This window comes from Heloderma suspectum, chromosome 11 (genome assembly GCF_057233095.1).
Source record: "Heloderma suspectum isolate Gila_16-S chromosome 11, 16-S_ref, whole genome shotgun sequence".
Taxonomy (NCBI): Eukaryota; Metazoa; Chordata; class Lepidosauria; order Squamata; family Helodermatidae; genus Heloderma; species Heloderma suspectum.
In genome coordinates, this window is record NC_139468.1 from 26,255,416 (window position 1) to 26,281,760 (window position 26,345).

General features: G+C 43.5%; 1 protein-coding gene across 2 annotated transcripts in view; it reads right to left on the minus strand.

Moving 5' to 3' along the window:
* ARNT2 (aryl hydrocarbon receptor nuclear translocator 2) overlaps positions 1–26,345 on the minus strand; it is a 175,678-nt gene that overhangs the window by 22,952 nt on the left and 126,381 nt on the right. For both annotated transcript variants that reach the window (XM_084816437.1, XM_084816436.1), the window contains exons 9-14: positions 24,365–24,441; positions 19,740–19,874; positions 19,136–19,210; positions 14,197–14,348; positions 6,590–6,662; positions 5,194–5,317 (exon numbers count right to left, since the gene is read on the minus strand). In XM_084816437.1, coding sequence (XP_084672563.1) covers positions 5,194–5,317; positions 6,590–6,662; positions 14,197–14,348; positions 19,136–19,210; positions 19,740–19,874; positions 24,365–24,441 — 636 coding nt within the window. The remainder of the gene's footprint in view (positions 1–5,193; positions 5,318–6,589; positions 6,663–14,196; positions 14,349–19,135; positions 19,211–19,739; positions 19,875–24,364; positions 24,442–26,345) is intronic.

Below are 26,345 nucleotides of genomic sequence, written 5' to 3' on the forward strand. Positions count from 1 at the left end.
AAGTTTTTCTCCCACTCTCATTACACTAGGGCAGGAATGTCGAACCTCTTTCAGGCCAAGGGGCAATTTCAATTTTGGAAACACTCCTGGAGGCTGCATTCCAGTGGTGGATGAGGCCAAAGGGAAAAGGGGGCAGGGCCAAAAAATATTACCCACGATACTAGCATATTTCCTTCAGCAAAGGAGATCGTTACATTGTCGTGGTGCTGGAGCTTGAGCACCTCAATGACGTCATGAGCTAAACCGTGAAGGGACACCCAAGTTGGGAAGGTCATGGCAGAGAGGTCAGACTAAATATGATCCCTGGGGAAGGAAACGGCAACCCACCCCAGTATTCTTGCCATGAAAACTAAATGGATCAGTACAACCAGAGATATGTCGGTATACCATCGGAAGATGGGACTCCCAGGTCGGAAGATGGTCAAAATGCTACTGGGGAGGAACAGAGGATAAGTTCAACTAGCCCCAGATGTGATGACGCAGCTAGCTCAAAGCCGAAAGGACGGCTAGCAGCCGATGGTGCTGGTGGTGAACGACGAATCCGATGTTCTAAAGATCAACACACCATAGGAACCTGGAATGTAAGAGCTATGAGCCAGGGCAAATTGGATGTGGTGATTGGGGAGATGTCAAGATTAAATATAGACATTTTGGGTGGCAGTGAACTGAAATGGACTGGAATGGGCCATTTCACATCAAATGACCACCAGATCTACTACTGTGGACAAGAGGACCACAGAAGAAATGGAGTAGCCTTCATAATTAATAATAAAGTGGCTAAAGCAGTGCTTGGATACAATCCAAAAAATGACAGAATGAACTCAATTCGAATTCAGGGTAAGCCATTTAACATCACAGTGATCCAAATATACGCCCCAACCACAGATGCTGAAGAAGCAGAAGTAGATCAGTTCTATGAGGATCTGCAGCACCTACTGGATAGTATGCCAAAAAAATATGTTATTTTCATTACAGGAGACTGGAATGCTAAGGCGGGTAGTCAAACGACACCTGGAATTACAGGCAAGCATGGTCTGGGAGAACAAAATGAAGCAGGACATAGGCTGATAGAATTTTGCCAAGACAACTCACTGTGCATAACAAACACTCTCTTCCAACAACCTAACAGATGACTTTATACATGGACTTCACCAGACGGTCGACACCGAAATCAGATTGACTACATCCTTCGTAGCCAAAGGTGGCGGACATCTATGCAGTTGGTAAAAACAAGACCTGGAGCTGATAGGGAAGACCCACAGATCAGTTAGATATGAGCTCAGTAATATTCCTCATGAATATGCAGTGGACGTGAAGAATAGATTTAAGGGACTAGATTTAGTAGATAGGGTCCCGGAAGAACTATGGACAGAAGTTCGCAACATTGTTCAGGAGGCGGCAACAAAAAACATCCCAAAGAAAAAGAAAACCAAGAAGGCAAGATGGCTGTCTGCTGAGACACTGGAAGCAGCCCAAGAAAGAAGGAAAGCAAAAGGCAACACTGATAGGGGGAGATATGCCCAATTAAATGCAAAATTCCAGAGGTTAGCCAGAAGAGATAAGGAATTATTTTTAAACAAGCAATGCACGGAAGTGGAAGAAGATAAGAGAATAGGAAGGACAAGAGGCCTCTTCCAGAAAATTAGAAACATCGGAGGTAAATTCCAGGCAAAAATGGGTATGATCAAAAACAAAGATGGCAAGGACCTAACAGAAGCAGAAGAGATCAAGAAAAGGTGGCAAGAATATACGGAAGATCTGTATAGGAAGGATAATAATATCGCGGATAGATTTGACGGTGTGGTCAGTGAGCTAGAGCCAGAAATCCTGAAGAGTGAGGTTGAATGGGCCTTAAGAAGCATTGCTAATAACAAGGCAGCAGGAGATGACGGTATCCCAGCTGAACTGTTTAAAATCTTGCAAGATGATGCTGTCAAGGTGATGCATGCCACATGCCAGCAAATTTGGAAAACACAAGAATGGCCAACAGATTGGAAAAAAACAACTTATATCCCTATACCAAAAAAGGGAAGCACCAAAGAATGTTCAAACTATCGAACAGTGGCACTTATTTCACGTGCCAGTAAGGTAATGCTCAAGATCTTGCAAGGTAGACTCCAGCAATTCATGGAACGAGAATTGCCAGATGTACAAGCTGGGTTTAGAAAAGGCAGAGGAACTAGAGACCAAATTGCCAATATCCACTGGATAATGGAGAAAGCAAGGGAGTTTCAGAAAAACATCTATTTCTGTTTTATTGACTATTCTAATGCCTTTGACTGTGTGGATCATCACAAACTGCGGTGGTATGGGGATACCAAGTCATCTTGTCTGCCTCCTGAGGAATCTGTATAACGACCAAGTAGCAACGGTAAGAATAGACCACGGATCAACAGACTGGTTTAAGATTGGGAAAGGAGTACGGCAGGGTTGTATACTCTCACCCTACCTATTCAACCTGTACGCAGAACACATCATGCAATGTGCTGGGCTTGATGAAGCCAAGGCTGGAGTTAAAATTGCTGGAAGAAACATTAACAATCTCCGATATGCAGATGATACCACTTTGATGGCTGAAAGTGAGAAGGAGCTGAGGAACCTCATGACGAAGGTGAAAGAAGGAAGTGCAAAAGCTGGGTTGCAGTTAAACCTCAAAAAAAAACAAGATTATGGCAACCAGCTTGATTGAGAACTGGCAAATAGAGGGAGAAAACGTGGAGGCAGTGACATACTTTGTCTTTCTAGGCGCAAAGATTACTGCAGACGCTGACTGCAGCCAGGAAATCAGAAGACGTTTACTTCTTGGGAGGACAGCAATGACAAATCTTGATAAAATAGTGAAGAGCAGAGACATCACACTGACAACAAAGGTCCGCATAGTTAAAGCAATGGTGTTCCCCATAGTAAGCTATGGCTGCGAGAGCTGGACCATAAGGAAGGCTGAGCGAAGGAAGATAGATGCTTTTGAACTGTGGTGCTGGAGGAAAATTCTGAGAGTGCCTTGGACTGCAAGAAGACCAAACCAGTCCATACTCCAGGAAATAAAGCCAGACTGCTCACTTGAGGGAAGGATATTAAAGGCAAAACTGAAGTACTTCGGCCGCATAATGAGAAGACAGGATACCCTGGAGAAGATGCTGATGCTAGGGAAAGTGCAAGGCAAAAGGAAGAGGGGCCGACCAAGGGCAAGATGAATGATATTCTAGAGGTGATGGACTTGACCTTGGGGGAGCTGGGGGTGGCGATAGCTGACAGGAAGCTCTGGCATGGGCTGGGCCATGAAGTCACGAAGAGTCGGAAGCGACTGAACGAATAAACGACAAAAACTAGCATATTTCAGCTTAAAACTCTTACTGCCATTGGAGAGGTACTTCGACATTTTACAATGGGAAAAGCATGTGAAAGCTGGGAAAGTACCAACAATTGGCAGCTGGGGAAAAGGGGCCAGATTCAGCCCATGTATCTGAGGTTCAACACCCCCTGTACTAAGGGGTCCAAATGAAACTGAATGGTGGGATTTTCAGGACAAACAAAAGGATGAACGTCTTTATACAGTGCATAGTTCAATTATGGTAGCCTGCCATTCTTGCTGGGAATGATGGGAGTTGCAGTCCAATGCATCTGGAGGACACCAGGCTGGGGGAGGCCCAACTATGGAATTTGTTACCATGAGGTTTAGTGATGGCTGCCAACTTGGATGGCTTGAAAAGGGGATTAGACAAATGTATGGAGGAGAAGGGCACCAATGGCTGCTAGGCATGATGGCTACGCATCACTTCTAGTGTCAGAGGCAGCATGCTTCTGAACATCAGTTGCTGGGGATCATGCACAGGAGGCTGCTATTGTGCTCAGGTCCTTTCTTGTGGGTCTCCCGTGGGCATCTGGTTGACCACTGCTGCGACAGAATGCTGGACTAGATAGGTCTCTGGTCTGATCCAGCATGGCTCTGGTTACGTTCTTACAAAGGCAGGCCCTGAGTCCGGGCTTTCAGTCTGAGCAACATGCCTTGCTGTGATACGATCTTCCTGTGAAGCTGCTCCTTTCCCCAGAGCACACAGCACACCACTCCTTTCCAGACCTGGCCTCCTGCCTGCCTCACACTCTGCAACTTCAGTTCCTGCATACATAGCTTGACCTTGGCTAGTGCTGGGCTGTGCTACTCAGAGCTGTGCTCAAGATGCCTCCCGAAATGCTCCACTCTATTTGTGGGCAGAGGAATTGGGGGTCCCCTTCACTGATTGTCTCCAGCGGGGAGGAGGAATTGTCCAGCAGTTCCTCAGAGCCGGGGCTCACCATTAACAATGGCCATAGCGCAGCTTCTCCTTCTTTTCCCCCTTGAGACCTTTTTCTTGTCACTGGTGCTGCAAGTGGCAGTGACAGCAACTGTGTTGGAAGCTGGGTGCCATTTTGGACCCTGTATAACACTCCAGGTGTAGTTTTTTTCACTGGGGGGGAGGGGAATGATGGCTGCCACCCCAAAATAGCGGAGGATATTCTGAGAAAATTCTGCAGCGTCTTCCATTCTTGAGGAGAGCAGGAAAAAGAAATGGCACAGAAACTTTCTCAGAAAAATGTCTTCTCGGAAATTTCATCTTAGCTCTGGTGGTTACTTGCCTCTGGCCTGATCAGATGGAGAATTGTTGCCACCCCCCAGCCCACCCTCAGAATAGAAACCTAATTATTTGGGCTCTGGCAGCCAGAAAGCTGGTTCGGCCAGCCTTCTCATCTTAGATTACTGCAGGCGTTGCTCCAGTATTCTTTTTTGAAAAAGAGAGAAATGAATATAGAATATCTGTTTGTTACACAATTTTATTTATAGAACAGCAACACTTAAGTCACCTTAACAGATTTATTATGACATAAGCTTTCATGGACACTGTCCACTCCATCAGATGCAGTGTCCACATCAGCTTATGCCATTAACAAATGGTTAGACTTTCACATGCCACAAGACTGTTTGGGGTTTTTTTTGCTGCAAAAGATTAACATGGCTACCCCTCTGGAAATGATTCCTAAGATCAATAGGGAGGAGAAATCCTTTGGGTAACAGATTCTCCCTTTCTTACAGTGTATTTTCCTTTGGAAGGGGGGAGTTTGGCATCCCTTCATGATGTAACAGGTACTTATATTCAGAATAAAGGATCATCGATAAGACCAAGAAAAAGAACCTCAAGAGCAGGGAACTTTACTTACAAGCCGTTATGCCAGCAAACATCTCAGCAAACCTTGGATCCCTCTCTTGGGAGAAGATGGCATCTGGCTTCTCCACTGGCTTCCCACCCTCATGAACACTAGACTGTATACTTGGAACGGGCACCTATTTGTGACAGAGAGAAGAAAGTCACATTCCCATTAACGGCTAGATTTCTACGCACCTGTGCAAACTGTCTTCCAGATTCACTTCTGCAATGAACCTGTCAGTCTGAAGCCTGACATTGATGCAACACATGTATGATTCACCAGATATTTGTATTCCCTCCTCTCCCTCCAAGGGGTGAAAAGATCACACAGATCAGGTGCATTCCTGAGGTGGTCCAAGCCCCCTCCAGGTAAGAATAATATTATGGCAGGCTTGACTGTCTGAATCGGGCTTTTAATCTAGAGATCAATCTTTTAAGCTTGACGGTCTAAATCAGGCTTTTAATCTAGAGATCAATCTTTTAACCTTGACTGTCTAAATCAGGCTTTTAATCTAGAGATCAATCTTTTAATCTTGACTGTCTGAATCAGGTTTTTAATCTAGAGACCAATCTTTTAATCTTGACTGTCTGAATCGGGCTTTTAATCTAGAGATCAAAACTGTTACTATTCCATGCAGCTTATTTATTTGTTACATTTATATCCCAGTTTTTCCTCCCAGGAGGTGTACATGATCCTTCTCTCCATTTTATCCTCACAACAACCCTGTGAGATAGCTTGGGCTGAGAGTCAGTGACTGGCTCAAAGTCACCCAGTGAGCTTCATGGCCGAGTGGGGACTAGAACCCGGATCTCCTGAGTCCCAGTCCAACACTCTAGCCACTACGCCACACTGGATCTCCATGACAAACATACATGTCCTGTTTCCTGTTTATACCTTATTTTTCCTCCATGGAGCCCAAGGCGGCATACAGGCAGGCAGTGGCTGTTGACAGGATCAACAATGCCGCCTGTAGCTATCTGAGCCTCCAGGAGCTGAATGCCATGGCCTTTCACAAGGCGGCATACACGATCCTCCCTGTCCCCATCTTATCCTCAGCAATCCTGTGAGGTTGGTTAGGCTGAGAGTCAGTGACTGGCCAAAGATTACCCAGTAAGCTTCATGGGTGAGCAGAAACTTGAACCTGGGTCTCCCGAGTAATTTGCGTATTGCTTCAGGGAAGAGCAAATTAGGTAGGTTCACATTCAAATGCAAAACCAATAAAGTTATCCCCCATCCCCAACTGCATGATAGCTATGCATCCAAGAAAGGCAACGGCAAATGAAGAAACAGCTGCAGTAGTAAAATACAGGCAGTACAAAACGTATCTGACATAATATGTGCTTGTTCTCTTCTTTAGATCTTCAAAAAAGTATCCAAAATCTATGATCAGCTAGCCAGTACACCTCACCTGAGATAAATCATACGATGACAGCCCATCTCTCTGGTGTACTTCAAGCTCAGCTTGTTGCTGCTGAAGTTGCCTGGAAATAGGAAAGAGACGTTGAGGCTGTAGGCTCCTTTGAGATTGCAGGGCTAGACTGAATGAACAGGAAGATTATTCAGCCAGAGCAAGTACTTGCTAGCCCAAGACCTGACACACACCTTCTTGCCCTGTTCCCTCTTCTTCCCCCACTGTTCACCCTCCTCGGTGGTTAAAGCAAGAACAGGTTAACGCAAAAATGGGTTTATTAAAAGCATGCTGGGAAGTGGATGTAGAGATGCCCCCTCTAGGACTAGTGCTTTATCTCAGCAAAGTCAATCAATGCAAGGGACTTGATTTTTGGAGTACTTTCTCGTTGGCGCTTAACTGCTATCAGGGCACAAAAGATCTTCAAAACAGCTTCGAATAAATGGTGGAGGAGAGGACAGGACAGGCACACTTGCCGCATGTCATGTCCTCTGACAGAGGCATTTGGGGACGAATAATACTATGAAACAAAACATTACCTATACTTGCAATTCTAGAAGATTTTCCGAAGGATTTACAGTCGACACCGCATAAAGAACTTAATTTTTAAGAGCAAGAATTGCAGCCCACTGGAAACATTCAGTGGACTTAGTTTCAGTGGCTTTGGGGTCATTTATTAATGGACAAGCTCACCCACCACATGAGGGTTGTTAAAGAGCATGCAAAACCTGAAACCGTCACCTCTGTTCTTCTGTTTTAAACAGAAACGTTTAGACAAATGGTGGTCAGGCATACCAATCAATTTTTCCAAATGCAAGAAAATGGCATTGTTCACTCTGACAGAAATTGATGGTAGCCCTACTTTATCATGAAGAGCAGCTGGAGTAGTAGGAGGAGGGGCTACAATGAATCTTAAAAGTTATTCTGTATAACCTCCAGATCATGTTTTACTCAACCCCCAAATCTCTGTACCACAGAAACTTTGTGCTAAGAGTTTCCCTTCAAACATTTTCAGTGCTGGCTGCACCAACTGACCTTCCCTGGCTTTAAAGAAAATGTAACCAGCTTTCACCAGTCTAGGATCAGCCAAATTAATAGCCTGTTTATGTGCCTTCCAGGACAAATCCTCTGAAAAATGCGCGGCTAAATACTTACAAGATGAGCGTTGTGCAATACAGTGGTTATTCAGGAACCATTTATGTACCCATTTTTCATGGCATGGGGATCAGACCCAAACCCCTCCCAATGGTTATACGATTTTGCTGACCTACTAAGATAAAACCATTTCACTTTGAAGGTTTTGTGATTCTACACTCCCTGCATCCTAACTAACCTCTCTACATCCTAATGAAAGTGGTTGCATTTAATTGTTTTCTTTCATTTTTTTCAGGGTATATTTAGCCCATCTTCACTGTACTGGGAAAAGATGGTATAAAAATAGTGTGTGGGGGGGATAGATCTGCTTTACATTTTGCCCCATGGCAGGAAGTGGAGAAGGGTGACCAATAAGCTGGGAAGGAATGGCAGAACATGCATGGGAGACAGTGGAGGCTGGTGGCTCCAATGTCAGTGGGGTGATGCATCTGCTCCAGGTTTCAGACAGAACCAGCCAGAACTCTAAAGGAGCTATCCAAGATGCTCCTTTAGAGTTCTGACTGGCTCTGACAGAAATTCGGAGCAGATTCACTGCCCCACTGACATTGGAGCCAACAGCCTCCATTGACAGGAGATGCTTCCATGTGTACAGCCATTATTACAGATGTGCAAGCATTTGCAGTCGTAGGGCTCCACGTGGTTCTAATTCCCCCCCCCAGCCCCCGTTAATTGTGGTGAGGCACTGCAGAAATACATTTTTTTTCCAATTTAAAGAAAAGAATATTACAGACAAGGGCTAAGGAACCCTCAAGGAATTGATTGCGTGACATTCCTGAAGTCTCATTTCAAACCTATCAAGGAAGGAAGGAAATCAAGCCATCTGAATGCATAGGGGTACCCTGCGGGCAATAACCTTAATCCAGTTATGAGAACTTTGGAAATAAATTAAAATGTGCAGTAGCAATGGAGCTGACTTCAAAGGAAACTGACACATTCAATAAAGGGGAGGTGAAACGAATCAGAAGGGATGCTGAGAAATCCGTATGAAACGCCTCTATAAATCCCTCAAATGCAGACATATTCTGTGTCAGGTGCTTTTAGGGAAATGCCAGAAAGGGGTTTTATCTGAAAACTGTAAGGCTGGCTCATATGCATTTTTTCTCCAAGTGAACATTTCCTATTCTCACGGTTAGGTGTTAGGTCTGTCATCTAATTAAAGAAATCTTAGTTTGTTAAACACATGCGTTTCAATTGACCAGCTCCATTGAAACTAAGCTGCCTATGAATAAAAACAACTCTGAAGAAGATGTCATACTTCAGTTTTAGATAATACATGTAAATATTGTGGAACAAATTATTTTAAAGTTTATGTATTCATTGCATGTCCATTGGAGCTCAAGGCTATATATGTGCTCCTTTCATTACTTTGCCCTCAGAACAACCCTGTGAGTAGATTAGGCTGAGAGATAGTGGCTGGCCTTAGTTCACCTGCTGTTCATGGCAGCATGGGGATTTGAACCTGGGTCTGCCCAATCCTTGTCCAATGCTTTTCTCTCACCCCACTTAGTATGTGAGGGAAAGAGGCAAATTCAGCATCAGTAGACTCCAACACGGAGCCCATCTTGTTAATGAAAACATTGCACTTGCCACATTTTCTTTTGCTGAAAGTCGAGCAAAGTTGACAAAGACAAGAAAGGCAGTGAGAGAAGGTTACGTTTTATGTCCTTGTCCTTTGGAGCAAAACATTGCACAAATGCTAAATGTTAAATGCTTTGCTTCTCCAGGAAGTTCAGTTTGGAAGGCTGTGCCCAAAATAAACTTTTTTTTTTACTGTTTACTTTTTTTTTTGCAGGGAAATAAGTGAACATTTGAACCTCATGTTTAGTTGTCTTTCCACAGAGAAACCAGATTTGGAAAGTTGATGGATCCAAGCCAGAAGGCAATTGGAAATAAACACAACCACCTATTGTGATCATCAGTGCCCCCTACAGTTCTTTGAGGGTAAAAACATCCTTTTTTTCGCCTTGATAGTTCTGGTTAGTTTTTTGTTTTACCTGATTTCTATACGTATCGTATCTAGATTGTTGATTAAGGATTTATTTCTTCCTTATCTATGACTACTGTCACTAGATTTATTATTAAAGTAGATTTGTTTTTATGTCATCCTAAGGCAAAAGGGTTCTTAAAGTGATGGGAGTACAAGACCACCTTACCTGTCTCCTGAGAAACCTATACGAGGGTCAAGAAGCAACAGTAAAAACCAGACATGGAACAACCGATTGGTTCAAAATTGGGAAAGGAGTACAAGGCTGCATATTGTCACCCTGCTTATTTAAATTATATGCAGAGTACATCATGAGAAACGCTGGGTTGGATGACTCACAGGTCGGAATTAAGATTGCTGGGAGAAATATCAACAACCTCCGATATGCAGACGATACCACCCTAATGGCAGAAAGCGAAGAGGATCTAAAGAGCCTCTTGTTGAGGGTGAAAGAGGAGAGTGCAAAAGCTGGTTTGAAACTCAACATTAAAAAAACGAAGATCATGGCATCTGGCCCCATCACTTCCTGGCATATAGAAGGGGAAGAAATGGAAGCTGTACAGATTTTATTTTCTTGGGCTCCAAGATCACCGCAGACGGTGACTGTAGCCATGAAATTAAAAGACACTTGCTCCCTGGGAGGAAAGCTATGGCAAACCTAGACAGCATAGTAAGAAGCAGAGACATCACCTTGCCGACAAAGGTCCGTCTAATCAAAGCTATGGTTCTCTCAGTAGTATTGTATGGCTGTGAGAGCTGGACTATAAGGAAGGCTGAGAGCCAAAGAACTGATGCTTTCAAACTGTGGTGCTGGAGAAGACTCTTACGAGTCCCCTGGACTGCAAGGAGGTCAAATCAGTCAATCCTAAAGGAAATCAACCCTGAGTGCTCATTGGAAGGACAGATACTGAAGCTGAAGCTCAAATATTTTGGCCACCTAATGCGAAGAGAAAACTCTCTGGAAAAGACCTCGATGCTGGGAAAGACTGAAGGCAAAAGGAGAAGGGAACGGCAGAGGATGAGATGGCTAGATAGCATCAGCGATGCAATGAATATGAACTTGAGCACGCTCTGGGAGAGAGTGCAGGACAGGAAGGCCTGGCATGCTATGGTCCATGGGGTCACGAAGAGTCGGACACAACTGAACAACTGAACAACAACAAAGGCAAAAGGGTAGGTAATTGCACTTCAAGTTTAAGTAGTCACAAGAAATACTGTATATTAAACTAAAATGACCACAAGTAAGGAAGCCTTACAGCTGTTGCAAAGCATGAACACTCTGGTCAGTATTTTAGGTAGGTCCGACAGTAAAACCAGGGCCAGCTCTAATCTTGAAGTGCTGCTTTCTGGTAGGCCTCTTCTTACAGGACTAGGCACTCCTGGTGAGTTTAGTTGGTGGTGGCACTCCTCCAATTGGCACTGGGTGGCTACCATTTTAAATTTCCCATAACAACCCTGATGTAGCATCGTTCTGGGGCATTGTGGGAAATTAAAATGGTAGCTGCTTGGCACTGAGCACCAGAATTTTTTTTTTTTTTTTAAAGGAGGCCCACAGAAAGCATCGATAGTGTCCCATGCCAAGGTGTTGGCAAGAATGTCATGTGGCATCCATTGTGTCTCAGCAATACAGCCAATGGCAAATCAGCCAGCCTTGGGATCCGAGTAACTTTGCCAATGGCTGTAAGAGACCCTGAACCATTCATCACCATCACAACATCCCAGCTTAGGACATTATGAAACAGATGGAGAGAAAAACATTCAAAACAGGCTTTCTATGTTTATGGACAGAGCTCTCAAAGGCTGTACATGTCTTCAAAAATTGTCAAGACATGGCATCATAGATCCTTGTAATATTTATAATTCTACAGCTGTACTGCACAGCTCCTTTCTAAAAAGGGAGAGATGTCACTTCCCCTTTAACATTACCATTTTCCAAGAAGAGAACAGCAATGTATTAGCTGGAGACTGGGGAGCAACTAACCACCATATTAGGGCAACAAGACTAGGCTGTTTTGCTAAGTCAACTGAGGATAAATTTTAAAGGATCCAAGCAAGGCCATACCATTTCATTTCTCTTAGAGTGCACTGCAATGCCTATCTGTGCAGCCTTGAAAGGGAAAACGCTGGCAGAACAGTCAGCGCTGGCTAATTTAAAGGCCAGACTTCTGAAGACCTCTGGATGATACAGGAACAGAAGCTTGTTTGTGAGCGTTAGATCCTTCTGCATTTACGGTTTTGCCCACGTGGAACAGATATTTATTTCTTGTTACATTTCCATCCTCTCTTTGGACCCAAGTCAGGCCCTGAAGATGGCTTACGGATCACAACAACAAAACATTAAAACAACATTAAGAGAAACAGACACACTATAAAACCACAGGCATAAAAACAACTTAGATAAACAAAATAAAGCACTGACATGAAGATCAGGGGAGGATTAAAGAAAACAAACCATAAAGTTTAGCCACCCAGGTCCAAAGGTCTAGGAGTCTTAAGCAGGCTTTTAAACATTAAAAGGGAAATGTCCTGGAAGGCTTCCATAGGTCAAAGTTCAAGTATGAGGGCACCACCACCAAGAAAGACCTGCTCCTTAGTGCTCTCAGTCTGGCCTCAGGTGACAATGAGATTTGGAGCAGGAGATTTGTGTGTTATAGCAAAGGAAGAGTGGCTCAAATGGGAGCAAGGATCCCTTGTGCTACCCTAGGAACCACAGCATATAGCTCAACATCTTTACGATGCTCATCACAAACCTGTTTTTAGTAAAAACAAAACTCTTTCCATTTCTCTCCCTCTGTACTCATGTGTTCATTTTCCTGCCAACTAAGCATCAGATGCAGTGGGCTGCAGTCCATAAAAGTTCATGCCACAAATCTGCTAAGTCTTTTAGATGTTGCAGGGCTGTGCGTGTATATATATTTTCTGCAATAAACTAATGTAGCTACCCCTCTGGGACGGCAGATCATGAAGTGTCAAAGATGGCTGCTGAATCTCCGGAAGCGTACATGGAATTTGGGTGCACAAAGCAACTTGTCTGTCTTTTTTCCTAGTATATGCAGTGGCTCTGATGTCAGTTTCAGACAGAACTCTAAAGGAGATATCCAAGTTGCAGAAGCTATCCAAGGTTCAGTTCTGACTGAAACCTGGAGCGGATGCACCGCCCCACTGACATCAGAGTCACCAGCCCCCACTGAATATGAGGTTGGATAGGGTTGAACAAAGGAATGTAGCAGCACAGCCCAGGTGCCCAACTCGCTGTGCCACCTTGACAGTATACAGGTGGTGGGACTGGCAGTCCTGAGTCTTACTATTCCTTAGCATCCCCACCGCCAGGGAGAGTGGCAGGAAGGGGAAACTGCGGCCAGTCAGTCCAGAAGGAATTGGGTGACCTGGGATCCAACAGAGGTCCTGCTGGCCTTACATAAGAACTCTCTTAGGCTTGGCTCCCCAGTCCGAGCAACTCATAAGCACATAACAACTACCCTGCTGGATTAGACCAAAAGCCTACCTAGTTGAGCATTCGGTTCCCACAGTGGCCAACTAGAGGACTACCCACAAACAGGACATGAGTGCAATCGCATCTTCCTGCTGCTCATTGTTCCTCAGCAACTGGTATTGAGAGGCCTCTGAACTTGGAGGAAGTATACAGCCATCGTGGCTAATGGCCATTGATGGCCTTATCCTCCATGAATTTGTCTAGTCCCCCTTTAAAGCCATCCAAGTTGGTGGCCATCACTACTTCTGGTGGTAGTGAATCCCATAGTTCAACTATGCGCTGTGTGAAGAAGTCCTTTCTTTTGTCAGTCCTAAATCTCCCATCATTTAGCTTCATCGGATGACTCCAGTGTCCTAGTATTGTGTAAGAGGGGTGAAAAAACCCTTCCCAATCCAATTTCTCCATACTATGCATAATTTTCCTCTAACATGTCACCTTTTACTTGTCTTTGTTTTTCTAAACTAAAGACAGAAAGAAGATACTAAGACAACTCTTGCCCTTATCTTCTTGCTTGCCTGCTCCAGAACCTGATTACCAGTCTATTTAGATCATGCTGTTTGCCACTGACCCTGCTAGGATTTGATACCCAAGTTCAGAAGGGCCACTTCACACATTACATATTTAGGTTCACATGTAAGATTTGTTTGTCTTTCTGTGTGTACATATAAAAATGTAAGTGTGACTAAGAGAAACAAGTGTTTGGAAATACGTGTACTTAGCAGAGTTTCTTGTCACGTGCACATTCAATGACAAGCCTGGGTGTATTGCCACGTAATGTGTGAAATGGCTCAAACTGAGCACAAATGTGAGGCCTAATGCAGACAATGTCGCTTTGGCATAACTTTGGCTTTAAGGGAAATTCCCCCCCGCACACACACACACACACAAACACAAAGGAGCAACTGAAAACAAGGCTGCAATTACAGAGAAAAATGTTTAGGAGAAAGGCTCAAATTGTAAGGACACAACACATACTTTACATTAGTGTTGGTGCAGATGATGTACTCGATCTCATCTGAATACGGGTTCTGGAACGTGAAGCTGCTGGTCCTGATTAACATCCATTCCCGGTTCTTGGTGCGAAAGCGATACATCACAGACAGCACCTGGCCTTTCAGTTTAACAACCTGCAGAAGCCATTGGGAAAGTCACAGAGATAAGGGGGCAGGTGTACTGATTAAGAAGCTATATCAACAACTGATGATCCACTCAGAGCAGGGGTGGGCAATTTGTGACCCTCCAGATGTTTTGGCCTACAACTCCCCTCACCATTGGCTATACTGGCTAGGGCTGATGGGAGGTGTAGGCCAAAACATCTGGAGGGCTACAAGTCACCCATTCCTGACTTATAGGCTGTGATTCAGAGGAGCAGTTTGGGTGGTTACAGGGCATCCCAAAACACAGATAGAGCTCCTCCTCCTCTTCTTCCAGCTCGGTTTTCTCCAACTTGGCACCATCCAGATGTTTTCAACTATAGCTCCCACCACCCCCAGCCAGCATGGGCCATGGATGATAGAGGTTGTAGTCTGGCACATCTGGAAGGCACCAGGTTGTGTAAGGCTGCTCCAGCTGATGAGGCAAGCTGCTTTTACATCTGAACAGTGTCTTGTTTCAGGGGCTATAGCAAAAATGACAAGATAAAGCTTTGGTGTGTCCCATAAACACACACAGGCAAAAAGCGCTGCTTTGGGTTGTGGGTGTTGGTTCATACATTCTCAATATACACTTCATAGTTCACCTAGCACATACTGCATATTTTTATATGCTGATAGCAGAGTGCAGCTTTTTTGTTTTTAGTCTTCAGCAGACCATGGGTCTTCATTGCCCATTCAAGAGCCAGCCATCCCAAAATGCTTTGCATGACAACAGGGAAGAATATATTGCTGCTGGGAAAATTCCTTTTTCTCCAGCTACTGTGAGAATTGCAGCTAAGCTCAGAGGGAACAGGGAAATCTGAGCAGGGTGGGGTGGCAGATGAATTCAGGATCTTTGCCAATCAAAAAGCGCCTTCTCTGCAGTGGCCCCACACCTTTGGAACAAGCTGCCACAGAGGTCCACCATGCTCTGTGATTGCAGGCTTATAAGGCCTTGAAACATATTATTTTACCTTGGCCTTCTCGTGATATGACTGCTATTGTTGCTGTTACTGCTGTTAACATTGTTGCTGGTTTTATTGTTGGCTTTCATTGTTGTTTGTATTGCTTTTATGTTTTATCGCTTTTAATATTTTAACTGTTTTTATGTATTTTATTGCTGTAAGCTGCCTTGGGAGGGCTTCTGCCTTGAAAGGCGGCCAAGAAATATTTTAAATAAATAAATAAAAAGCGATGCTTCCCTATGAGCTCCACTACATCATTGCCGTTCCCTCATCCATTTGCAATGGGGTTACCACACAGACCTCTGCCATCTTGTTTTCCTGAACTGTACCTCCTTCACAGGGAGTTGTACTATCACATTTGTGTCCTGCTCTTCCTCTGAGGAGTTGAAGAGGGGGGTATCCCTTTTTATCCTCACAACAATCCCCCTTTCAGGTAAATCAGGGGCAATCACAATTGTATGCTTCATGGCTGAGGGGGGATTTTGAACCCAGGTCTCCCTAGGGCAGCCATGTGCCCTACTTTGCAGAGGACAGCCCTTGATATGAAGACATCCTCTATTTGAAAGGCTGTCAGGTCCAAGTTTGGCTTAAAGACAAAGAAACCTAAGAAGCCAGGAGGGTGGGGGCCTTGAAGTCGCCCATGAAGACTGAGCAACTGGACAGCAGAACTGAGCAGGCTCACAGGAGGTCACCTGGTTACCGTTTCTCCCTACGGTGAGATAAATTTGCATTTCTATTTAAATTATACTTTTTTATTTATTTAATTTCTATACCACCCAATAGCCGAAGCTCTCTGGGCAGTTCACAAAAATTAAAACCAAAAAGCACACAGTAAAACAATATAAAATATAAAAGCATTAAAACACAATATAACACTACAACCAGAATAAGACCTAGCAGCAATGCAGAGATTTAAAATACAGATTTAAAACAGCAAAGCTAAAAGACTAGAAAACTAAAATGCTAAAATGCCTGGGAAAATAAAAAGGTTTTCACCTGGCGCCGGAATCATTTCTTTATGATTGGAAGGAATACAGTCATTACAATTATTTCTAAACGTACATCTCTCTCTCTCAACTTTTATATTCTATATTTTTCAATATGTATTTTACATTTGTATATTTTTATTCTATATATCTGTGGTCAGTAGACCATAAAAAACAAGCTACTACTACAATCATCTATCCACCCACCCACCCACCCACCCACATGCAAACTTTCATGCACATGTGTGTCCTCTTTTGTCCTCTTTTTTTAGCAATGCGTAAGTGGCCACACTACCTGTTCCAAGTATGGAGCCATACTGATTCTCTGGTTTAATTGGTTAAGGGTGCAATCCTATGCATGCTTCGACAGAAAAAAAAGTCCTACAACTCCCAGCATCCTGGGAACTGTAGGACGTTTTTCTGTCTAAACATTCATAGGATTGTGCCCAAATGGACCTACCCCACACTGACTGGTGATTTACTGATGAATTGGAATCTTCAGGCTCAACAGAAAAGATACAAGTGAAAAGAAGTAAAATACTTTTGACAGTTCCCAGAAATTCTGGTCCTGGGTGACCCCCGCCCCCCACAAGAGCTAAAGTTTCATTTAAAATAAAGCTCTTGCTTTAATCTGATGAGCCATATCCTTTCAACAACAACTTTCTACCGCCACACCCAACAATGGGATCATAAATGTAGCAGAACTGGTGTGTAAATGTCCAGCAGAATACTTTCCTAATAGATGCTAGATAGCCACCCTCTCCAACGTTTGATGCAAAACTCTATTTGTTGTTCTTGGCCTCCAATTGTTTTGTTCGGACTTAATTTTTCCCACCCTGAAGAAATGACTTTATCTTTGCCAGGAAGTGAAAACCCTGAAACAGATACTGGCAACTGCCCAAACACTGCAAAATCCCTCCCTGGATGGTCTTGACCAAAACAGCTCCTGATAAGGTCAGCAATTTGAAAATGTCCAGTTTTCTGTGGCTTATTGCACACCCATTAATCTTGTAATGACATATCAGTCACCATGGCCTTTGATGAGTGAAAGTCAATTTTATCTTAAAGGATTCCTGGAATAACAAATCACAAAAATAACAACAACATTAAATATTAAATGTAATATTAAATAAAATTTAAAAATTTAAATATTAAATATTAAAAAAACATGGGGATCCATTGCACCCCTAACTATAACTATGCAACTTTCATTTCAGGTAGCAAAAATGGCATATTTGCTATGGATAAATGTCTAAAATGTAACAAAAAATCTCTGACCTTTTTGCAGATTTGCAGGGATGGGGAAAAATAAAAAAGAAATGAGAAGAGATGGCTTGTGTATGTTGTTGCAAGTGAAGCCAATTGCCCAAAACCAGAGTGGGAATAGTGTAAAATAGCATGGACAATAGCCCAGCATTAAACGAAACAGCAAGCTGGTTAGTATCCAAATGAGCAAATGGTGATGCACAACAGCTTGGCAACTATAAGGAACAGCAGAACTGTCATCAATCTCAATGGCAAACAATGATGTGAAATAGCCTGGCACCTTGTAAAATAGCGAGTCAGTCAGGAATGTGAATGGGGAAGATGAAGTCTAAGCCTATTGCGCATTTGCTAGGATTAAAAATAACATGTGAAATAAGTATTGGGAAAATCCTACCCTCACAGAATTTACTCATCCCCTTTAGCCAATACATATCCTGGATATGCAATGTCACTTTCTGGCAAGGCAAAAATATTTGAGGCAATAAACTGAGAAGATTTTGCACACTCCATATATAACCCTTGCAAATTAGCTATCAGCATTTCAACTTGGAAAATGAGAAAGAATTGAATTCCATTAATGGGCCGAAGCCAATACGACTTGCTGTTAAACATGGCAAGAGAAGCAACTGGAAGGTGTGATCGGTAACATGCCAAACAGCTTGGCAAAATGCACGCCGGATCAATCGGAATCAATTTGTCTTACAGTGACATGAATTCGAATAGTGCTCTGCAAAACTGAAGCTAGGCTGGGAATGGATTCCATATGCTTGTGTGTTTCTGCTGTAGAATTTTCATGCTGCATTTGCATTATGTGCATTCAGAGCCAAAATGTTCAGGAGTTGTACATTTATTCTTGGTGATTTTAAGTAAACAGTTATAAAAATAATCATAGTATGGGTGGTATTTTCCAAACAAGTTAATTGACACTTGAAGTATGTAGTATCTATATGTATACTCCAGTAGAAATTGGCAAGAAAACCACAGGCTTCTGCAATGAGAACTGAACCAACACCACGTGTTTGAAAATCTTGCCCTTTTCTTTGTTTGTTTCGTTGAGCACAGTGGGTGGCCACAGAGGGTAGGGCCTTCTCCGTGGTAGTACCGAAGTGATGGAGCACCCTCTGTAGGGATGTCTGCCTCTCTCCTTCCCTGATGGTCTCTAGGATATTCTGAATGATATTTTATGACAACTGCTTGCCAGTTTTGTTTTTTTAAAAACCTCTTTCTGCTGTTGGGTCGTATTTCTTTTAGATGCCGTTTTAAATTGGGTTTTATTTCTTTTAGCTGCTGTTTTAAATTTTGATTAAAACAATAGTTCTAGGGAGCCTTGGAGGTTTTATGTATACATTTATTCATATCTCACATTTGGATACCATAAGTCAATAGCCTAAAGGTGGAATCCTACACATTTTTAGAAAGAAAAAAGTCGTATAACTCCCAGCATGTCCCAGCCAGCACGGCTGGCTGGGGAATCCTAGAAGCTGCAGGACTTTTTTCTTCTTAACATACATAGGATTAAGCCTTTTCACTTAAAAATGTCAATGGTAGAGGCAGGGGATGTTACCTGTTGGAAGCTCTCTCTCAAATGGCTTTGATCTTCTGGATGGCAGAATTCTAAAATGTCTTTCCCCAAAAGGTCCTAGTAAACCATCCACAAAGGAAGAAAATCAACGAAGTAAAAATGACAAAGCACTTTCCAAATTCTACAGGGTGCTGAAGGCCCAGTTTGGCTAAACTTCAATATATGTAGAGTCTACACAAGGGTGCAGAATGTATCTTTGGTCAGATTGCCCCCCTCCTCCCCAAGCCCTCTGTGGGCCGGATAACATAAGAGAGCATGGCCAAGCTCTGTAGAGTAATGGCCCTGAAGCTGTTCTGCAGTAAGATGCACTGGATCAGAGCCTTAACCTTGAAAGGGGATAATATTTTAAACTAAGTGGTGCAAATAGGGGGGAAAACATCTCTTGCAGGGAATGAAAGTCTTAAGTCTTGACAATAAATCCCATTGATCTCAAACGGACTTACTTCTGGGTAGACATGCATAGTTTTCAACCATGCCTCTTTAGAACCGCACACTTCCACCTTTGGCTGTGCCTCTTCTATACCAAAAGAGATAGGGAAACAAAAACTCCCAAACATTCCAGCTTCCGTAAAGAGAATGAACAGACCTGTGGTTGGTATCCAATAACACTGATGCATCTTGGATCCACAAAGGTGATAATTCCATCTGAGTTGTGTCTGGATAAGAATTCTGTGGGGACAGACATTCCATTCATGTCCATGCACACTGGAGAACTAGTCACCTGGGAGAAAGAATTAGGGACACTTAACACCAGGAAATGGATCTTTCCTGCTGCCACCACCAAACAGAATCTGCTTTCTGCAAGAATAAAAATTATTGGAACATTCCTCACTTTCTAAAGAGATCTGGCATTGCATAAATATGACCCCAGTTTAAATATGCGCAGGTATTTGGCCTCACAGAGAAGACACTGACTTCTTGAATGGAAAGTTCTGTGGTTCTTTGTTTGAGGGGAAAAAGAAAATGACCACAGAAACAGTCTTAACAGGATTTAAAGCAGGGGTGGGCAACTTGTGGTCCTCCAGATGTTCTGGCCTACATCTCCCATCATCCTTCACCATTGGCTACGATGATGGGAGTTGTAGGCCAAAACCTCTGGAAGGCCACAAGTTGCCCACCCCTGATCAAAAGGAAGCCTGGCTCAACCCTAAGGAATAAGGTTGCCTTCAAACAAAACAACAGCACAAAGGGATACCTGGTATTGAGAGCAACTAAATACAAAGAATTCACAAGATGTGTTTCTAGGTTTTACTGCACACAGGTGCCATACAAACACACAATTGAAGTAACACATTTAATATAAAATATTTAAAACTCTCAAGATATTAGCTTGCCTAAAAACTATCATTTATTCAATGCTAATGATTGTTGGTGCTAATATCAACACTAATAATGATATTAGAATCATAACGGGTTCTTAAAAGATGTCGGAAGAAAGATGCCTTACAGCAGCCTTCCCCAACCTGGTCCTTCCCTATGTGTTGGATTATAACTCCCAGCCAGAATGTTGGGAATTGTAGTCCAACCAGTGGAGGCTGGTGGCTCCTATGTCAGTGGGGCGGTGGATCCTTTCCGGGTTTCAGTCAGAACTTGGAGGGAGCAATCCTATGGCTACTAGACATTGTCTAGGGGGCCATAGGATTTTTCAGTTTCTGGAACCGAGGTTGGAGCCAGGGCTCCGAGCATGGTTCCCGGAAACCGCACTCCCTCCCCCCTGCCCTGCCCCCTTGTAGCCAGTGTGGTTCTCTCCCCGCCAGCTATGTCTCTGTGCTCAGAAACAGAGCATGGAGATGGGGAAAATGAGGTGGTCCCAAGGGCAGGGAGGGGAGGAGATTGCAGACACCATGTTACACAGCTTCCTATGCACTGTGTGGCCTCCCCTTCCCCACACTGAAGCCCCCTGGCTAGCCAAAAATGTAGGGTGGCTGGAGCATGGAGGCAAGAATTGGCTCTGTGCTCTGGCCACCCTGCATTGGACAGTCAGCCTCTGAGTTTGGAGGCCAATGACTATCTCCATAGGATTGCACCCTAAAGGAGTTACCCAAAGATAGCTCCTTTAGAGTTCTGACTGGGTCTGACTGAAACCCAGAGCAGATTCACTGCCCCACTAACATTGAAGCCACTGGTCTCCACAGAGTCTAGCCTCACTGGAGGGCACCATATTGGAGAAGGCTGCCTTAGAGTGGTGTTTTGAAGCCTGGAAACAGAGTTTGGAAATCCTTCAGTAAGCTGCTTCTGAGGCCTCGACCAATATAGGCGAGGGTCTAACCCTGCACACTCTCTGTCAACAAGCCAGGGTAAGCCTTGCACTCCCAGGCTCCCCTTTCTCTTTCCTCTTTTGTGTATGCAAGGAGGAGATCAGATGCTTTTGCTTCTGATTTTAAACAATCCACAGTTCCTTGTGACATCTGAATTTGGGGAATGGTGGTTGGCTTTAACTAGGCTTAGTGTGAACTAGCCAGGATCAAACTGTGGTTTCAGACCCTGGCTTGCTCTGAAATCACAGTTTAAACCAGGGGGTGGGGAATCTGTGGCTCTTCAGATGTTGCTGGACTGCAACTCCCATCAGACCTAGCTAGCGTAGCCAACGGTGGGCGATGATGGAAGTTGCAGTCCAACAACAACTGCAGGGCCACACGTTCCCTCTCCCTGGCTTAAATGAACTGCAGTTCCCTGAATTTAGACATCATCGAGAACCAATGGTTAGTTTAAAACCGGAAGCAGATGCTTTCAATCTCTTCTTCTGGCATGTCAAAGAGGACAGGGAAAGAAATATCTCACTGAAGCTCATTCAACAGAGGGGGAAACCATGGTTTCCTATTACATCTGAACCAGAGCTGTGTGTATTCCATGCATCATCATCATCACCTCAAGAATAACAACAAGAAGAAGAATTTTAAGACAGAGTACAGACAGCCCTGAGGCTATTGTATTCGTGTATTCTAGTATGTGCACTTAAAGAGCAATGCACTGTAACTCTTTTGACAGCTGTGACATGGATCTTGGCCACTCGAGAGAGTAATGATTGCACAGAGGGTGTTATGAAGAAATCAGGGACTTCAAGCAAGATCTCTTTTCTATGACCGCTCCTCCACACCCTGCAGTGCCAGATAGGTTTCTCAGGCACAAACAGCACGTACAACGCTTCTTTAGTCTCCTCAAAAATGGTTCCCCGAGTGGCAACAATGTCAAGATGCCAATCGGAGGGGCAAGACAGTCAGCAGCTCCCAGCTGGATGATTTACTTCCTGCGGGGAAAAGGGTTCATAATATATGCCCCCCCTCCAGCCCGCCACCAAGTTCTTTGTGATTAAAGCTGCCCCTATCCCTTTCCATGCTATGAACTCCCCTGTCACTCACACCGTTCTTTATGTAAGAGATGTTTGGTTGCTCCATATGCAGCAAATAGTATTTTTGGGCAACAGTTTATTTTGGCAGCTGTATCTTCTGCAAAAAAGAAGAAGTCCCGCTCCCTTCATCTCCACCGCCATGGAATTTTCCAGCTTTGAACGTAAGTGCAATTAAGACTGCAATACAAAGATGCACTTTGTATTTGCAAGGAAGTCAGCCCTATGAAAATCCATGGGACTCAAGCAGGGATGGGGAATGTGTGATCCTCCAGATGATGTTGGACTGCAACTCCTATCATCCCTCACCACTGGCTAGGGATGATGGAGTTGCAGCCCAACAACATCTGGAGGCCTACGCCTTCTCCACCCATGGACTAAAGGCTGAAACACACACACTGCGGTCTTCAGCTCGATATGCAAGGTATCATTAAGCATACACCTAAACTTCTAGCTGGGCAAATGGGAGACAAATACATTACCACTGTTCAGGTGTTCAGCTCACACAATTACTCAACACATGGAGTGGGGCCAGGCCCACTGGCCCTGCCACTGCCATCCTGACACCCTGTTGACCCTGTTCAAGGAAGGTATGAAGGCAGGAATCTGCTCTGTGTTGACTCCACCCGCCATGATGTAGATCTCTACATGATCAGCGTCATCCAACAAGGATCGGGAACTTTTCTCAATCACTCCTGATGCTGCCACCAAAACGCCTTTCCTCTCCAAAGGGGAAGGGCCACAGCTCAGTGGCTGAGCACGTGCTTTGCATGCAGAAGGTCCCAGGTTTGATATATGGCATCTCCAGTTACAATTGGGAAATGCAGCCTTTCCCAACCTCGTTCCCCCCAGATATTTGGGACTACAGCTCCTGGCATTCTTGACCACGGCTGCTGAAGCTGATGGGAACTGAAATCCAAAACATCTGGAGGGCACTGGGTTGGGGAAGGCTGGTGCAGAAAATTATGAGTTAGGCCAATGTTCTGTCTCAGAATAAATTGGATTCTTCCTGTGTTCCTACCTACATAGCAGTACGTCAGCCACACTTTACATGGAAACACCAGTGTAATGCTGGCATTCATGTAGCAATAATTGTGTAATGCACGGAACTGCGCTCCGTGAACCAGGACTGGGTCACAGGTTTTTTTTCCTAATAAAATTTTATTTTATTTCGAAATAAAGTTACCAAAATAAAGGCAACAACAAGAAGAAAAAGAACATGCATAATAATAAATCAAAATCACTAAAGAAACAAAGGAATTAAGTAATTATAAATCTGAGTCTATAACTTATATGCTTAAGGAACATCTACAGTAAAACGTTGTAAGTAGGAGCACAATACCTAACTAAAGTAAAAAAAACACAAGTTATACAACATATAAAAACGGTGTGTGCGAGCGTATGTCATTTTGTGTATTAATCAGAAAAAATATAGGCAACCATACTTGGTTGGAATTTTATCATAAAATTTTAAGAGCTTCAACTTAGGAAATAAATGGAAACCATGGTGCCATAATATCATTCTTCGAGTTAGGACTCCTTGCTCGCTGCACTTGCTGAGTAAGTTTAAACATACTCATAATCTTCCAAATTTTATTGATCCACTCCTCCTGAGCTGCCTCTGGATTTTATATAAACACTGGGAAGCCTACATTTGCTGCTATGTAATGACAGCAAAAGCTACTGCTTTTATTAAGAAATGGATTTCGAACTTGAATATTAGCAAGTTTGTACTGGGTTTCTACCACCATCTGGCTAAGTAAGGCCTGTTATCCGAATTCTAGCTGGCATTTTAAGTGTCGTTCAACAATCCATGGAGTTCGTTAACCGGCAGAAGCGTTCTTTAACATTAAAAATGTATTTACCTGAAGCCTCCCTATTGCCACCAGACAATATTTGCTGCCTTGCCCCACTTCCGCATCTTCTTCCGGTATAGTCATTCCTAACCCCCCACAAAATAAAAATTCAATTGTTATAACTATTTATTTAGTTAACAGCCCGCCATCCCCCCCCCATAGCAATCAAAGCAGGAAATGATAAAATCCAGATTAAAATTCAAATCTTAATTAAAACATAATCTAAAACACATACATTTAAATCACAATTAAAAATACAACAATAAAACAGCCAAAGCACCTTCAACAACAGGCCAGCTTATATGCCAAAGGCTTGCCTGAATAAAAACAGCAGAGAATGGGCTAACCTAGCCTCCTTTGTCAGGGAGTTCCAGAGCTTGGGAGCTACCACTGAGAATGCCCTCTCCATTCTAAAAGTTTGAAATGCCTCTCCAAAGGCTTAGTTACTGGCAATAAGAACTTTCAGCTAAGATATGCTGGTATATTTGGCCCCACCCATTTTCCCTTGCCCTTTTTGCCTTCAGCTCCGCTCACTACTGGAATGTGATCCCTAACAGGTTCTCCAGGATGGAATTCGGCCCTCAGGTTGAAAGAGGTTCTGCATACCTATCCTAAAGCAACATGCTGTGCAGTGGGAAGTTTTGCCCACCTCACAAGCTTTGGGAGTTGCATATTGCTTGCTACCATACACTCACATGGCTTGGGACCAGGGTATCTGAAAGACCTCCTCCTCACATAAGGACCTGCCTCTACATTACGATCTTCTTTGAGACGCTGTTGTATGTCCTACCACCCAAACGGGTGAGGGTGGTTGGAAGGCAAGGCAGGGCCTTTTTTGTGCAGCACCTTGACTGTGGAATTCCCTCCGAAGGGGCACTAGACTGGCACCACCTTTCCTTAGTTCCAGGCATCCAGTAAAAATGTATAGCTGTTCATGTTTTTTTTTAAATATGAGAATCAAAGTTTAGATCATCCCCTTTTTGTTAATAAAACAGATGGGTTTGTAATCTGATTTGTTTCATTTGGTTTTAATGTTTTGTTTCTGTATGCTGCCTTGGTGGCCCCTGTTAGGGCTGAAAGCCAGTTTATCAATACATTTTTAAAATACAATCTCCTGATTGACACTGTCACCTTTTAGGAGCTTTTACTCATTAGACTAGCTTCATTAGGGTAGTTGTTCCCTTTTACTGTAAAACAAGGCCTCTGTAATTTCTAAAAAAAACCCCTCACAAACATATTTTGTCATTTTTGTTGTTCAGTCGTTAAGTCGTGTCCGACTCTTCGTGACCTCATACAGGAAAGGAAACAGCAGACTGAAAAAAACACGTGGGCGTTTCATTAGGCTTTATTTGTTTTCAACCTTTTAGTGGCATTTAATGTTATAAACATGAAAAGAATAAAGAGGCATGACAGAAGGCTATTCTTGAGGCCTCAGGACTGCACAAATAGCATTGTTTGGTACATAAGTATTATCTACCCTCTGAGCTTCTAAGTCTTTAAGTAATCAGATTTCCCAAACTGAGTTTTGGGACCATAAACTTCCTACAAACGCTTGAGTGATTTTAAGCTATTTAAAGCCCCCTTCCCCAGAGTTTTTTATATTCACATCACACGAGAGTGATGAATTGCTGAAAAACATATTTTGGCATATTAGTCAATTAGAAAGTAAGCCAGAATTTTTGGAGCAAGTTAATTCAAAAGACTGTAACCTCTTCTATATAGGCAAGAGTAGGGTGTGTGTGTATTGAGCAAGGCTGCAAACTGCAGGCCTAGGGGGGAAATTTCCCCAGATGACTATGACCTCTTCCCTAGCCCCATCCCCTTTCCCCCCATCAGTGATCTTTTGGGTTTTCCCCACCTTTTGTACAGTTTCTTCCCCATTCTAACATGCCTCTCCTGAGATTTAGTTACTGGCAGTAAGGTTAAAATGTGCTCGTATTTTTGGTCCCAACCCTTTTACCTTTGGCCCCACCCACCACTGGAATGCGGC